The following is a 13,773-nucleotide window of genomic DNA, read 5'->3' as shown; positions in this document are numbered from 1 at the left end:
TGCAATTCCCCTCCCGACCGCAGGGGGCACTGCAGGCCCTGGGGAGGTTGGGGCGGAGCGCTGCGAGGGGCTGACAGCTGCTGCCCGGCTCCAGAGCGCTGGGGGCGCTGTGCGCGGCCCTGGCTGTGCCTCCGCTCCCGGCCACGGGGGGCGCTGCGCGGCGCCGGTGGTTGGTGGTGGCTGTTGGGGGGGTGGGGGGGAGCGGCGGCCGCGGGTGGTGCGGAGGGAGGCCTTGCGGGTGGATCGGGCGCTTGGCGGCGGAGGTGGTGGGAGGCGGCGGGAGGGAGCGCGGGTCCGGCCGGCCCTGGCGATGGCGGACGCGGCGGCCTCCCCGGTGGGCAAGCGGCTGTTGCTTCTGTTCTCGGACCCTGCGGCCTCAGCTTCGGCCTCGGCCCCCACGGCGGCGGCGGCAGTGAGCGGAGATCCTGGGCCTGCGCTGCGCACTCGGGCCTGGCGAGCCGGCACGGTGCGGGCCATGAGCGGGGCGGTGCCCCAGGACCTAGCGGTGAGTGGCGGCCGAGGCGGGCACGCGAGGCCGGGGCTGTGGGGCCTGTGGGCGGCCTCCCCGGGGGCCTTTGTGAGGGGGGTGGCGAGGCGGGGGTGACCCAGTTCCGCGCCCCCGGCTCTCCTGAGCGCCCCCCGCCGGCACCTCGGCGCCTGGGCACTCGGGCTCTGGCCGGCGTGGCTTCCGCGTCGGGGTGCGCGCCCCAGTTTCTCCTGGGGGGCGGCCGGGGTGCGAGGAAGCTGGTGCTGCTGCTTCTAGCCGGCAGGCCCCGCCTCCTGGGCGACCCTGCTCTGCGCACCCCCCCACCACGCCCTCAGAGCAGGCTCTCGAACCCTGGGTCCCCGGGCCCCGCAAAATTCATCTAGAAGACGCCGACCTGGAGTCCCCAGGCCGTCTCCGGGGACTCGCACCGGGTTCCCTTCCTCCCGCAGCCTTGAGCGCGGCCAGAATGTGGGTAGCTGCAGGAGGCTCAGAGGCTGCAGTTGGAGCTGCTTGGGGCTTTTTTTTTTTTTTTTTTTAAATCTGGCACTTATTTCCTCCTTGTTTGAGCAGGGCTCGGCCTGGCGGTCCCCAGAAAGGCCAGTTCTGTGGTCTGATTTCGAACGCCCTTCTTTTGGCGCTTCTGGGTGTCAGGAGCTGCTGTTTGAGCCTTTTGATAAGTTTGAGGTCTGTGCTGGTAGCCGAATGAGGCTGTCGAGTGGTGGTTTTGCTTCTAACTCGGTTACTCCCCTAACCTTGAGAGGTTTTGCTTTGAAACTTTGTATTAGGGTTTGGTCGCTTGCCTCGTTATATTTTACCGTGAAAGTTGTTCCGTACATAGTTAAGTAGCGTTCGAGACCGTAAGCTTTTATTTTTGCTAATGTGGCGGCAAAATACTACCTTTGAGTTTTGTCAAGCCTCTTCAGTTCCTCATTCTGATAGCGGCCCTAGCTAGCCTCTCTGGTGAGCTAAAGCTATGAGAAATGGGCGGGAAGGGTATTTGGAATGATCTATTGATCAATAAACAGAAAGTGAATATTCTCGATGGGCTTGATACCGCAGACATTTCATTCACCAAACAGGAACATATTTTGTGAGATTTAGGATTAATGTATCTGTCTGCTGCTGGTTTTGCATCCTAGGGATCAAGTGTTGGGCTTTCTAGTTGGTAAGCAACCTTTGGGTTCTTGTTTTTTTGATTTTTTTTTTTTTTTTTTTTTTGGCTTGTTTCTGGCTCAAGCTTTACCGCTCCTGGTTCTGTTCACTTGCTTTGATCATTCTCTGGGATGTATAAAGGAGGTTTGTTAGGGTATTGATTAAGCTCCAGCGGAGTGAATTTGTAAAAAGATACCACGACAATAAGATGGGAAGCAACCTTTGGGTTCTTGTTTTTTTGATTTTTTTTTTTTTTTTTTTTTTTGGCTTGTTTCTGGCTCAAGCTTTACCGCTCCTGGTTCTGTTCACTTGCTTTGATCATTCTCTGGGATGTATAAAGGAGGTTTGTTAGGGTATTGATTAAGCTCCAGCGGAGTGAATTTGTAAAAAGATACCACGACAATAAGATGGGGATTTGATCCAAAATTCCTCTGCCCTTTCTACGAAAGAGGGGTAGGATTCGATCGTGATGGTTTCTTTCTCATTCACTAATCCCCTCCCCTCCCCCAAGCAAAGCATTTTTGAGATCTACCCATTTGCGCATACTCTGACCTGAGGCATTGCCATTGCACTGGGATTTTACTTCCCAGTTCTTTGAATAGTTGTTTCCCGTTCTCTCTGTCAAATGAATTGAGCTCGTGAGCTCTGCACCTGAAATGGCTACCCAGTCGCTCTGTTGTTTGTTGATCTTCGTGATTGCAGAGTGCACTAAGTGCTGGACACCTACTAGGGCTAAATACTTAATAGTTTTACCACTTGGCCAGTGTAAGTGGGTTTTCCAACCAACTAAACACTTGCAGTGATTCTTGAAAAAAAGCAAGGTGTTCTTACAACTGTGTTGAAGGTCTTTGGCGCAATGTGAACATAGAAGCAAAGGTAACTTTGGACTTGGTGAATAGATTTGTGCTTGTCCTACACTTTTATCCGGGAACATATATGAGAAAACAGTCACAACAAAACTCTGGGCCTTTTAGGTTTTTTTTTTTTAACCTTCTTGCCGTACTGTTCTAGAATTGCTGTTACCTTGAGGTTTTGTTGAAGACGGTGACTACTGAGAAATAAATGTGTATTTGCCATTTGTTTTCCTTTTTCATTGGCGAGAATGTCTTTGGACTCTGGGCATGTGGACCTTTCCAATTTGCACCACTCATTGTAGTAAACACAACTATCTTCCAATCAAAAGTGTTCTTCCTGTACTCAAGGGTGGAGTTTGCCAGCAACTGGCCTGTGATTGGGCAGATTTTCTTTCAGTTATGTTTAAGAGGTTTTCAGGCGTGCTTGGTTTTGAGTAATGCATAGCAGGGCGCCCCCTGTTAAGGATGAGTAATTAAGGGATGGATGAATAGTTTCTGAACTGATTGAAAACACATTTCTCAATTTTAGGCTCCATTAATACCCTCTTTCTAAATACTTTTTGACCCAGAAATACTGGTGATACATTTAATGAACCTTTTTTTTTCATTACCAATGCCATATCCTGCCTTAAGATATGATGTGGGGGGGGGAATGAAAACCTCTACTCCATTCCTTGGGAAATTTGTTGATGAGTGTTTTAAGAGTGGTTATGTTCACCATCAAACTTCCTTTGACAAGCAGCTGCTGATTTTTTTATCCAGATACAAACCCAATTTTTCCCCTCTGTTTCTCTTGGAATAGTGGCTGTTCGTTCAAAATAGGTCTTTTGTGTGTGTTTTTTTAAAAATATGTTGCAAGATTAGTGGATTTTGCGTTTATATTATTTCATAATGTAGTTGTACACTTTGAGTTCCAAAATCATTATTTGTCCATGTATGTTCCAGAGTCCTTGAGACCATTACACGTATAGATAAACAGACAAAAATACCGTGGATTTTCCTTTTAATTATAAAAGTACATCTGTTTACAGAATGTCAAACAAAGCTATAGACGTGAGAGCATAGCAGTCTTGACCTCTGTGGCTCCAGCTTACCGAGGAAGAATATGATTATTTTTCCTTTAAAAAAATACTGTACATGCAAAAAAATGAATAAAAGGGTAGGGTTGGAGCACAGTCAGTAGTGTTTGCCCAGCAAGCATAAGGGCCTAAGTTTAATTCCCACACTGCAGAAACTGGGCATGGTGGTGGGGACATACCTGTAAAATTCTTCTCTACAAAGAATTGGTTTTTTTTTTTTTTTTTGAACAAATGCTATCTTACTACACAATATCTGCTACTGGCTCTTTTTAAATAAACTTATTTTCGGTGTATGAATGTTTTGCCTGCATGTATGCATGTGCACTTTTAGTTCATTAGGTAATACATGGTTATTTTCCACTCATTAAAATGTTTCATACTCCCACAAACAGTGCTGTAGTTCTTGTTTTCCTTCATCTTTATTGTCAAATGATGTCATGAGTATTTTACTGTTGACAGTGAGAAAAAGTATCTAACATTTTCATAACTACTGGTCTTTCTGGATGTATTTCCTCCTCTTCCATCCTAATTATGCATCTTTGATCACTTGAGAAATTAGTTAATTATGTTTTTATTCTGAGTTCTTTATGCAGTTATTAACTTTTTGAGACAGGGTGTCTTTGTTACAGCTCTGGCTGTCCTGGAACTGGCTTTGTAGACCAAGCTGGCCTCAAACTCATTGAGATCCAACTTCCTCTGGTCCCAAGTGCTGGGATTAAAGGAGTGCGCCACTACTTCTGGGCTGGTTATTAACTTGTATTACCTCTCTAGTATATTGTAATCATTATTCTTTTGTTTGTTTTTGTTCTATGGGACAGGATTTCTCTGTGTAGCCTTGACTGTCCTGGAACTCACTTTGTAGATCAGGCTGACCTTAAATTCAGAGATCCGCCTGCTTCTGCCTCCCTAGGGCTAGGATTAAAGGCGTGTGCCACCACCACTAGGCTATAAATATTCTTTGTATTTTTATTTTAGGCCTTTTTTCTTTTTGAGATATTCCCACTATGTATGACTCCCTGTGTGCTTGGAACTCATTATGTAGACCAAGCTGGTCCCCCCCTTTTTTTGAGACAGAGTCTCAGTATGTAGACCTGGAACTTGATGTGTACAAGCTGGCCTAGACTCCAGAGATTCACCTGCCTCTGAGTTCTGGGATTAAAAGAAAACACCAACACTCTTGGCTTCTGTTCATTTTTATTTTTTTTTTAAATATTTATTTATTAAGTATACAATATTCTGTCTGCATATATGCCTGCAGGCCAGAAGAGGGCACCAGATCTCATTACAGATGGTTGTGAGCCACCATGTGGTTGCTGGGAATTGAACTCAGGACCTTTGGAAGAGCAGGCAATGCTCTTAACTGCTGAGCCAGCCCTTCTGTTCATTTTTAAAAGACATTTATTTTGCCTGGGTTGTGAATGGCTTTAATCCCAGCAGAGGCCTAAGAAGGAAGAATTTGAGGCCAGTGTGAGCTATACAGTGTACAGGCCAGCTAAGACAAATAGATAATTAGTAAGAATATTGCTTTGTAGCCCAGGGTAGCCTGGAATTTGAGAAGCCCTTGCGTTAGCCCCCCAGTTGCTCTGCTGCCCAGTTGGAAGGGCCTGTCTTTGCAGCACATTGTCCCCTCACATCACACTGCACAGACTTATTCACCTTCCTCCACTACAGCATCAGAGCTCTCCTGCGTTTGTTTGGTTTGCTTTGGGGTTGGAGTTTTGTTGTAGTTTTGGTTTGTTTTTTGAGACAGGGTCTCACTATGTAGTCTTGGCTGGCCTGGAACTGACCTGCTCTCCCTCCCCTTTACTCCCCAGTGTGCACGCCCCAGGCCTGGCTAGTTTTTGCTTTTGTATTTAGAGCAGAGCATTGCTAAGTGTCCTTGGCTGGGCTGGTCTGGAACTGGCCTGGTGCTGCAGGTGTGTGTGCTGCCACTTGAAGCTAGGTTGCTCCTTCGTTTACCAGGGATTCGCATCACCAACTCCTCATCTGCCAAGAGCTTGTAAGCACTTGTGTGTTCTACTAGCTTGTTCTGGTTGATTTAGTCTCTCTTCACAAACAGACCCAGAGTAGAAGATAAGAAACATTCACTTGGTGTTTTTTAACAACAGCTGTGGTGGGTGTGTGCCTGTAGGTTTTCTTGCCAGAAGGCCTGAGGGACACTTAACACCTGTTACTCCTCAGTTTTCCACTGCCCTCCATAGGTTGGTGGTTTTTAAGCCCTCCAAACCCATCATGTCCACTGCTAAAGTGTCTTTTATTCTTGTTCTCCAGATGAGTGAAACCTGCCTGATTGTTTAGTAGTGACTAAAGTGGTGTGGCCTCTTAGTTTTACAAGAGGGTATAAGCTCCATATTTTTAGTGACTTTGTAGGTAATGGGGCTCTAGGGGACTGACTCACTAACCAAATTCTCTGGAGACTGATTTGAAAATCCATATGCAAGGTTATTAATTTACAATGGTGCATATACCTGTAGAGATGAAAATCCTCTCACCTGCTCAAGGTAAGGAGGATTTTTGCCATGTGAAGAATTAGACAAGGAAAATTAGATGTAGCCCAGAGATATTTATAGCAAGCAACACTCAGTTTGTGGTCCTCTAATTCGCTAGTGCTTTCTGTCTTCCATTGCATTATTCCCATTTCTTTCTCAAGACAGCCCAGGTGAACCCCGAATGATCTACCCACCTTAGCTTCCTGATTGTTGGACTTATAGGTATGTACCAATATGGGCTGGAAATTTTTCTTCTTTTTTTTGAGAGGAAAGCTCAGTTTGTAGCCTTGACAGGCTGAAGTTCTGTGTAGACCAGGTTGGCCCAGAAGTCACAGATATCTACCTGCCTCTGCCTCCCAAGTACTTCGGTTAAAGATATGCACTGCCACACCCAGCTTTTTTTTAATTGTTGTTTGTTTGTTTGGTTTGGTTTTCAGAATAATGTTTCTCTGTGTAGCCCTGGCTGTCCTAGAACTCACTCTGTAGACCAGGCTGGCCTTGAACTCAGATCTGTCTGACTGCCTCCCAAATGCTAGGATTAAAAGTTTGCCACCTTTGTTTGGCAAATGTTTTGTTTTGTTTTGACTAGCCTAGGTGACACGATGTTATTTCAAAAAGATAGTAAAGCTAGGCAAAGGCAGGTTTATTTCTATGAATTTTGAGGCCAGTCAAGTCTGCACAATTGAGACTTTGTCTCAAAAGGGGGGGGTGATAAACTGGGTGTGGTGGCATGTCATGTTCGTTCCTCATCATGGCTGAGGCAAAAGAGTCATTTCAGATTCAGTCTAGGTTTTGCTGCATTGTGGATTCAATATAAATATATTGACCTCAACTCCAGCTAAGCTATCTGGGGCTAGGGATGAAGCTCACTTGTCTAGCATGCTTGAAGGCTGGACCCCACCCCCAATCCTGCAAAAGTAGTGGCATACATCTATAATCCTAGCACCAAGGTTCTTTTTTTTTTTTTTTTTTTTTTTTTTTTGGAGCTAGAGTCTCTGTGGGAACTTTCTGTTCTCCTGCCTCAGCCTCCTGAATGCTGAGCTTACAGGTGTGTACCACCATGATTATCTTAATAATACTTTTTGTAAAGACTTCTCTGTGTTTGGGGCAATTAAAATCATTACAGGAGTGGTTTCGCCAGATTATTTACATGTTATGAGTTTTAGGTACATCTTTACATTTTCTTGTCTTGTTTGAGGCATGATCTCAATCTAAGCTGTCCTGGAACTCCCAATGCTGCTTTACTCTCCTGGGAATGGTAGACCTAGAGGGCTTACAGGCGTATACCACCACACCTGACACCTGACACATCTCTCTCCCTCCCTCTCTCTCTCTCTCTCTCTCTCTCTCTCTCTCTCTCTAGTTTTTCGAGACAGGGTTTCTCTGTGTAACTGGCTGCCTATAACTCACTCTGTAGACCAGGCTGAACTCAAACTCACAGAGATCTGCCTGCTTCTGCCTCCAGAGTGCTGGGATTAAAGGTGCACGCTACCACAGTCCAGCAACACTTCTCTTTTAAAGGTTCTATCAGTTTATACCATGACCAATAAGTATTCCAAGCTTGCTTAGGGAATGAATGCTCCAGGCAACCCTCTGAGGCCCTTATTGTTTCTATTTATAGACAAAGGAAGTCAGGCTCAAAGAGACTAAAGTAGAACCATGGGGGAGTTGAGGTACAAGTCCCTACATAACATTGATCTTATAGCTCCTCAAAATGCTGTACATATTTGAATTTTTATTCAGACTATCACTGTTACTCCAACTACCATTCAATATACTCAGTCTTAGGTGGAAAAGATATTGGAAAGATATTGCTTGGAAAATAAACTATAAAGAGGAAATGGTTATTTACCTGAAAACAGCACATCATCATGCTTCATCACTTTATCCTACAGTTTTGTAAAATTGCACATAATTCACAATTTGAAATAGGAAGGGAAATTAAAAATCAAGAATCTTATTAATGAACCTTTATTTCCTTTACTCCCCGACAGTCATCACCATATCCTGTTATTCTCATCTCTAATATCTCAAATAGAGTTCACATTCATGTACTCTTACTGTTTTTTTTTTAATTTTATTTCTTTGTGAATGGTCTTAGTTTCTCTACTCCATAATTTATCTTTTAAGCCTAATCCAAAGTTAATTTTTCCCTTTAAAATTAATTACCTATATAATAAGTGATACATTCATTGAAGAAAAAAGCATCTGATGAAAATCACGTTTTATGCCCATGTATAAAACAGAGAAGCCTTAATCAGAGAAGCATCATTCTCAGTGGACTGCAGTGGATGTACAGGCTCATGGCTGCACATGGCTCCTAAATTAAAGACCAGGCTGGTCTACAGTGCAAGTTCTGGGACAGCTAGAGCTACACAGAGAAACCCTGTCTCAGAGATGGCTCCTTGGTTAAGAGCGTGTATTGGTTGCTCTTGTAGAGGCCCTAAGTTCAATTCCCAGCACCCACTTCACGCAGCTCACAGCTACCTGTAACTCCAGCTCCAGGGTATCTGATGTCTTTTCTGGACTACATAGGCATCTGCACTCATGGGGCATGTTATCAAAGTTAAGCACACGCACCCATGTGTGCACAAGTGCACTTGCATGTATGTCTGTATGAGGACATCAGATTCCTCTGGAACTGGAGTTACAGATATTTGTGAGCTGCCATGTGGGTGCTAGTAATTGAACCCAGTCCTCTGGAAGAGCTGCCAATGATCTTAACTGTTGAACCATGTCTCCATCCCAGAAATCTTTTTTTAAAAAGGAAAAAAACTAAAACAAACAAACAACAAACAAAAGAGATGAAGAGATGGTTCAGTGGTTAAGGACACTTACTGCTCTTGCAGAGAATCTAAGTTCAATTCTCAGCACCCATGTTGGCTAGCTCACAACTGACTATAACTCCAGCTCCAGGGGAATCTGACATTTCTGGCTTCTTAGACCTCTGCATGCACACACATAACACACACATCCCTAACCCTTTGTTGTATTTTCATTTTGTTTTCCAGACACAGTTTCTCTGTGCAATAGCCCTGGCTGGCCTCAAACTCAAAAATCAGTTTGATTCTTCCTGGGGTCAAAGTTGTGGGACACTATGTCTGAATCACACTTTTTTATTTTGTTTGTTTGTTTGCTTGCTTGTTTTGGTTTTTCGAGACAGGGTTTCTTTGTAGCTTTGGAGCCTGGCTTCAAACTCAGAGATCCTGTCTCTGCCTCCTGAGTGCTGGGATTAAAGGTGTGTGCTGCCATCACCACCAGGCCACACTTCTGTTTTTAAAAGTAAAAATAGATCTTAAAAACAAAAACAAAACCTTCCAATTAGAAAACAAAATGGATCTGGGCTCTGCAAAAAAGTATGTGTTCTTAACCACCAAACGTCTTCTCAACTTCCAGTTTTTGTTAATTTATCATCCTTTTCTTGCCTGCCATCCTAGTACTGCATAAAACCAGGTGTGATGGCACATGCATGTAATCCCAGTTGAGGGCAGGATGGGATACATGAGACCTTGTCTGGGAAGAAAAAAAGGAAACCTTGGACCAGTGAGTTGGGTCAGCTGATAAAACACTCTTGCTGCCAAGCCTGTTGGCCTGAGTTAAAATCGCTGTGACCACACTGTGGAAAGAAGTGGTTCCAAGTTGTCCTCCATGTATATACTCTGGCAATTGCACATACACACAAAATAAGTAAATAAAGGTAATAAAAATTAAGGTGAGATGGTTAGCAGGTAAAGACACTTAACCCCCAAGCCTGAGTTCTACTCCCAGAACCCATGTAGTGGAAGGAGAGAACAGACCTTTGTAAGTTTTCCTCTGACCTCCACATGCATGTGCCACACCCTAAATAAATTTGTATTTTTTTTTAAATCTTGTTTTTTAAGATTTAATTCATTTATTATGTATATGGTGTTCTGCCTGCATGTATCCTTGCAGGCCAGAAGAGGGCACCAAATCTCATTACAGATGGTTGTGAACCACCATGTGGTTGCTGGGAATTGAACTCAGGACCTTTGGAAGAGCAGGCAAAGCTCTTAACACTGAGCCATCTCTCCAGCCCTGTTTTTAATCTTTTAAGTAACAGAAAATATCAATAAAAATGACCTTAGAAGTAAGTTTATGGAAATTTTCTTAGTCTTTTGTTTAAAACTAGGAAAATTGTTTTCTCCCCAAATGTGACATTCCAATTGTTTTTGATATTTCTTTGCAGATCTTTGTAGAATTTGACGGCTGTAACTGGAAGCAACACTCCTGGGTTAAAGTTCATGCTGAAGAAGTAATAGTACTTCTGCTAGAAGGATCGCTTGTTTGGGCACCCCGGAAGGACCCAGTCCTTCTACAGGGCACTCGTGTCTCAGTTGCGCAGTGGCCAGCGCTAGTAAGTAGCTTTTATTTATTTGTGCTTAGTTATTTTGGGGGTGAATGAGTTGGAGACAAGTTCATATACTCCAGACTGGCTTCTTGGCAGACTTTGAACTTATCCTCCCACGTCCACCTTCCAGGGCTGGGATTGCAGGTGTGTGCCACCCAGCCCTGTTTATACCGTGCTGGTTATCAAAGCCAGACCCATACACGTTAGGCAAGCATTTTGATATTTTTTCCCCTGTTGTACTATTTTCTTTTTATTTATGGTGTCAGGTATCAAATCTTATATACTAGGCAAGTGCCTTACCACTGAGCTATATCATGTAGCCCAATAAATGAATCACTTTTATTAGATAGGAGCAATTTGACCTTTTCTCTTAGGCCTATAAATATTTACCTCATAGTATAAACTCTTCAGAAATTGCAAATATCTACATGCTTTGTCTTTAACAAACTTTTCTTCTGAAGTTACCAAAGCAAAAATTAACAGTTCTTTTTCTCTATGTTCTGAAGAAAAGTTTATTTTGATTGATTGACTGATTGATTGATTGATTGATTGATTGATTTTTCAGGACAGGGTTTTACTGTGTAGCCCTGACTGTCCTGGAACTCATTCTGTAGACCAGGCTGGCCTCAAACTCACAGAGATTCTTCTGCCTCTGTCTCCCAAGTCTTGGATAAAAACATGCTCTACCACTGCCCACTGGTTTATTCTGTGACTTACCCAAAATAAATAATGTAAACCAAATGATACATTCAAACTGTTGGTATACTATTATCTCTTAATATAAGTTTTAATTTTTTTTTTTTTTTTTTTTTTGATGTTGAAGACAGGGTTTCTCTATGTAGCCCTGAATGTCTTGGAACTTACTGTATATATCAGGCTGGCCTCACACTCACAAGATCCAGCTGTGTCTGTCCCTGGGTTCTGGGATTAAAGGCATGCACCACCATGCCTGGCTTGCCCTTATATATATATTTTTTAAATATTTATTTATTATGTATACAATATTCTGTCTGTGTGTATGCCAGCAGACCAGAAGTGGGCCCCATTACAGATGGCAGTGAGCCACCATGTGGTTGCTGGGAATTGAACTCAGGACATTTGGAAGAGCAGGCAATGCTCTTAACCTCTGAGCCATCTCTCCAGCCCCCGCCCTTTTTTCTTCTTTCTTTCTTTCTTTCTTTCTTTCTTTCTTTCTTTCTTTCTTTCTTTTTTTTTTTTTTGTCTTGCACTTTCAGATAGTGTGTCTTCCAGATTTGCCCAGGATGGTCTGATAGTATATACCTGTGATACCAGCACTTGGAAAGCAGGTGGATCATGAATTTAAGGACAATGGGTTATATAGTGAGATATAATTAAAGGCATAGGGGGAGAAGAGATTTGAACATATAGCTCATTGGGTAGAGTACCTGCCTAACATGCATGAAGCCCCTGGTTTTATGTAAAACATCACATAAAAGCTGGTATGTTGGTATACACCTATAACCCCAGGACCTAGGAGGATGAAGGCAGAATTCTAGAAGTTCAAAGTCATTATCAGTTTATAGAGAGTTCAAGGTCAGCCATTTTTTGGTATTCGAGACAAGGTTTTCCTATGTAACAGTCCCCTTTGTAGACCAGGCTGGCCTCAAATTCACTGAGATCTGCCTGCCTCTGCCTCCCAAGTGCTGGGATTAAAGGTATGTGCCACTGCCTGGCAACAATGGTTAATTTCTTATTCCACTTGCCATTTTTAGATATAAAAGTATTAAAACCAGGTATGATGGTTTACACCTATAATTCCCTCATTTAGGCGACTGAGGAAGGAGGATTACCATAAATTACTCACCCTGAGCCAAAAACCAAACAAACAGAAGTTAGAAAATACTGAGCAAACAAGCCAGGCATGGTGGTGCACACCTTTAATTCCAACACTTGGGAGGCAGAGGCAGGCAGATATCTGAATTCGAGGCCAGCCTGGTCTACAAAGTTAGTACCAGTACAGTCAGGCTACACAGAGGAAACCCTGTCTCAAAAAAAAAAAAAAAAATCAACCAAACAAAAAAGACGAAAGAGAGAGAAAAAAAATCTTTGGTTTGCTTCCTGAGGTAATATGAGCAGTGGCAATGTTTGAAATGTTCCCAAGGCCTTGTTTGTTAGCTTGTCTGTGTTCCCTAGGATGAGAGGAGAGTAGTAATTGGATGTGCTTCTCTGAAGTCAGAGAGGAATTGACTGTTCCTTGTTTTCACTTCCAAGTTCTCATCAGCCTCTTTTCATTGTCATTGTGCTCCACAGACTTTCACTCCCCTGGTAGATAAGCTGGGTCTGGGCTCTGTGGTGCCGGTTGAATACCTTGTGGATCGAGAACTGCGTTTCATGTCAGATGCTAATGGGCTGCATCTATTCCAGGTATTTGCTCTATCTAATCTTGGGCTTATTAGTTACCTCCTTGTTAATTTCCTTGTTGATTCAAATCCTTTTAGCATTACCTTGCTTCCTGTAATAAATTTCTCTGTGCATTTGAAGTTTTCTAATTTCTTAAAAAATACATTTGGTGACTGATGCTTCTTTTCTCTTCTGTACTCCCGCCCCCTACTCTAAAGCCACCCAGGACTTCAAGAAAAATGGCTTCTCTGTGGTTAGAGAGAGGGCTCAGCAGTGTAAGAGCACTTGTTGCTCTTCCAGAGGACTTGAATTTGGTTCCCTACACCTGTAACCTGAGGCTTACAACTGCCTGTAACTCCAACTGTAGGGGAAACCAATGCCCTCTTTTGTCTCCTGACACCTGCTCACATTACACACACACAAATAAATAAATAAATTGAAAGGGGGCTTCTCTAAGATGGCATTTGATATGACTTGTGTGGCTGGAACCTAGTGAGGTTTGTGTTTACCTTAGTGGCAGATGAGCAGAAATGAGTAACAGCTGGTTCCTAGCAGTATGAAATATGAAAGGATATACGCGCGTGCGCGCACACACACAGAGAAAAGTGAGTGTGAATAGTTTAAACAGACTATCATGTGAGTGGTAGTTTCATTAAGAAAGATACTACTGGTTGGAGGAACGGTTCAGAAGTTTCTGCCTGTGTTTATTTCTTTTTTTTTAATTTAATTTTGTTTTGTTTTGTTTTTATTGAGCTATGTATTTTTCTCGGCTCTCCTCCCTTCCTCCCACCTCCCCTTCTGCCTTCTCCCATGATCTCCACGCTCCCAGTTTACTCAGGAGATCTTGTCTTTTTCTACTTCCCATGTAGATTAGAAGGTTTTACTCTTTCATTGGGAGAGCTGAGACCAATATTTCCTAAACTACATTCTATGATGGCAGCTTCTTTGTTATTCTTCCTCCTCAGAGGTCATTCCCTTTCAG

General features: G+C 43.3%; 1 protein-coding gene across 1 annotated transcript in view; it reads left to right on the top strand.

The window, feature by feature from the left end:
* Window positions 1–241: 241 nt before the first annotated feature.
* Kdm3b (lysine demethylase 3B) overlaps window positions 242–13,773 on the top strand; it is a 59,667-nt gene continuing 46,135 nt past the window's right edge. The window contains exons 1-3 of the mRNA XM_050134832.1: window positions 242–505; window positions 10,269–10,436; window positions 12,702–12,815. Coding sequence (XP_049990789.1) covers window positions 311–505; window positions 10,269–10,436; window positions 12,702–12,815 — 477 coding nt within the window. The 5' untranslated portion in view covers window positions 242–310. The remainder of the gene's footprint in view (window positions 506–10,268; window positions 10,437–12,701; window positions 12,816–13,773) is intronic.

The sequence above is a fragment of the Alexandromys fortis genome, unplaced genomic scaffold (assembly GCF_014885135.2).
Source record: "Alexandromys fortis isolate MF-2015 unplaced genomic scaffold, M_Fortis_MF-2015_v1.1 scaffold_25, whole genome shotgun sequence".
Taxonomy (NCBI): domain Eukaryota; kingdom Metazoa; phylum Chordata; class Mammalia; order Rodentia; family Cricetidae; genus Alexandromys; species Alexandromys fortis.
This window is presented reverse-complemented; position numbering and strand designations above follow the sequence as displayed.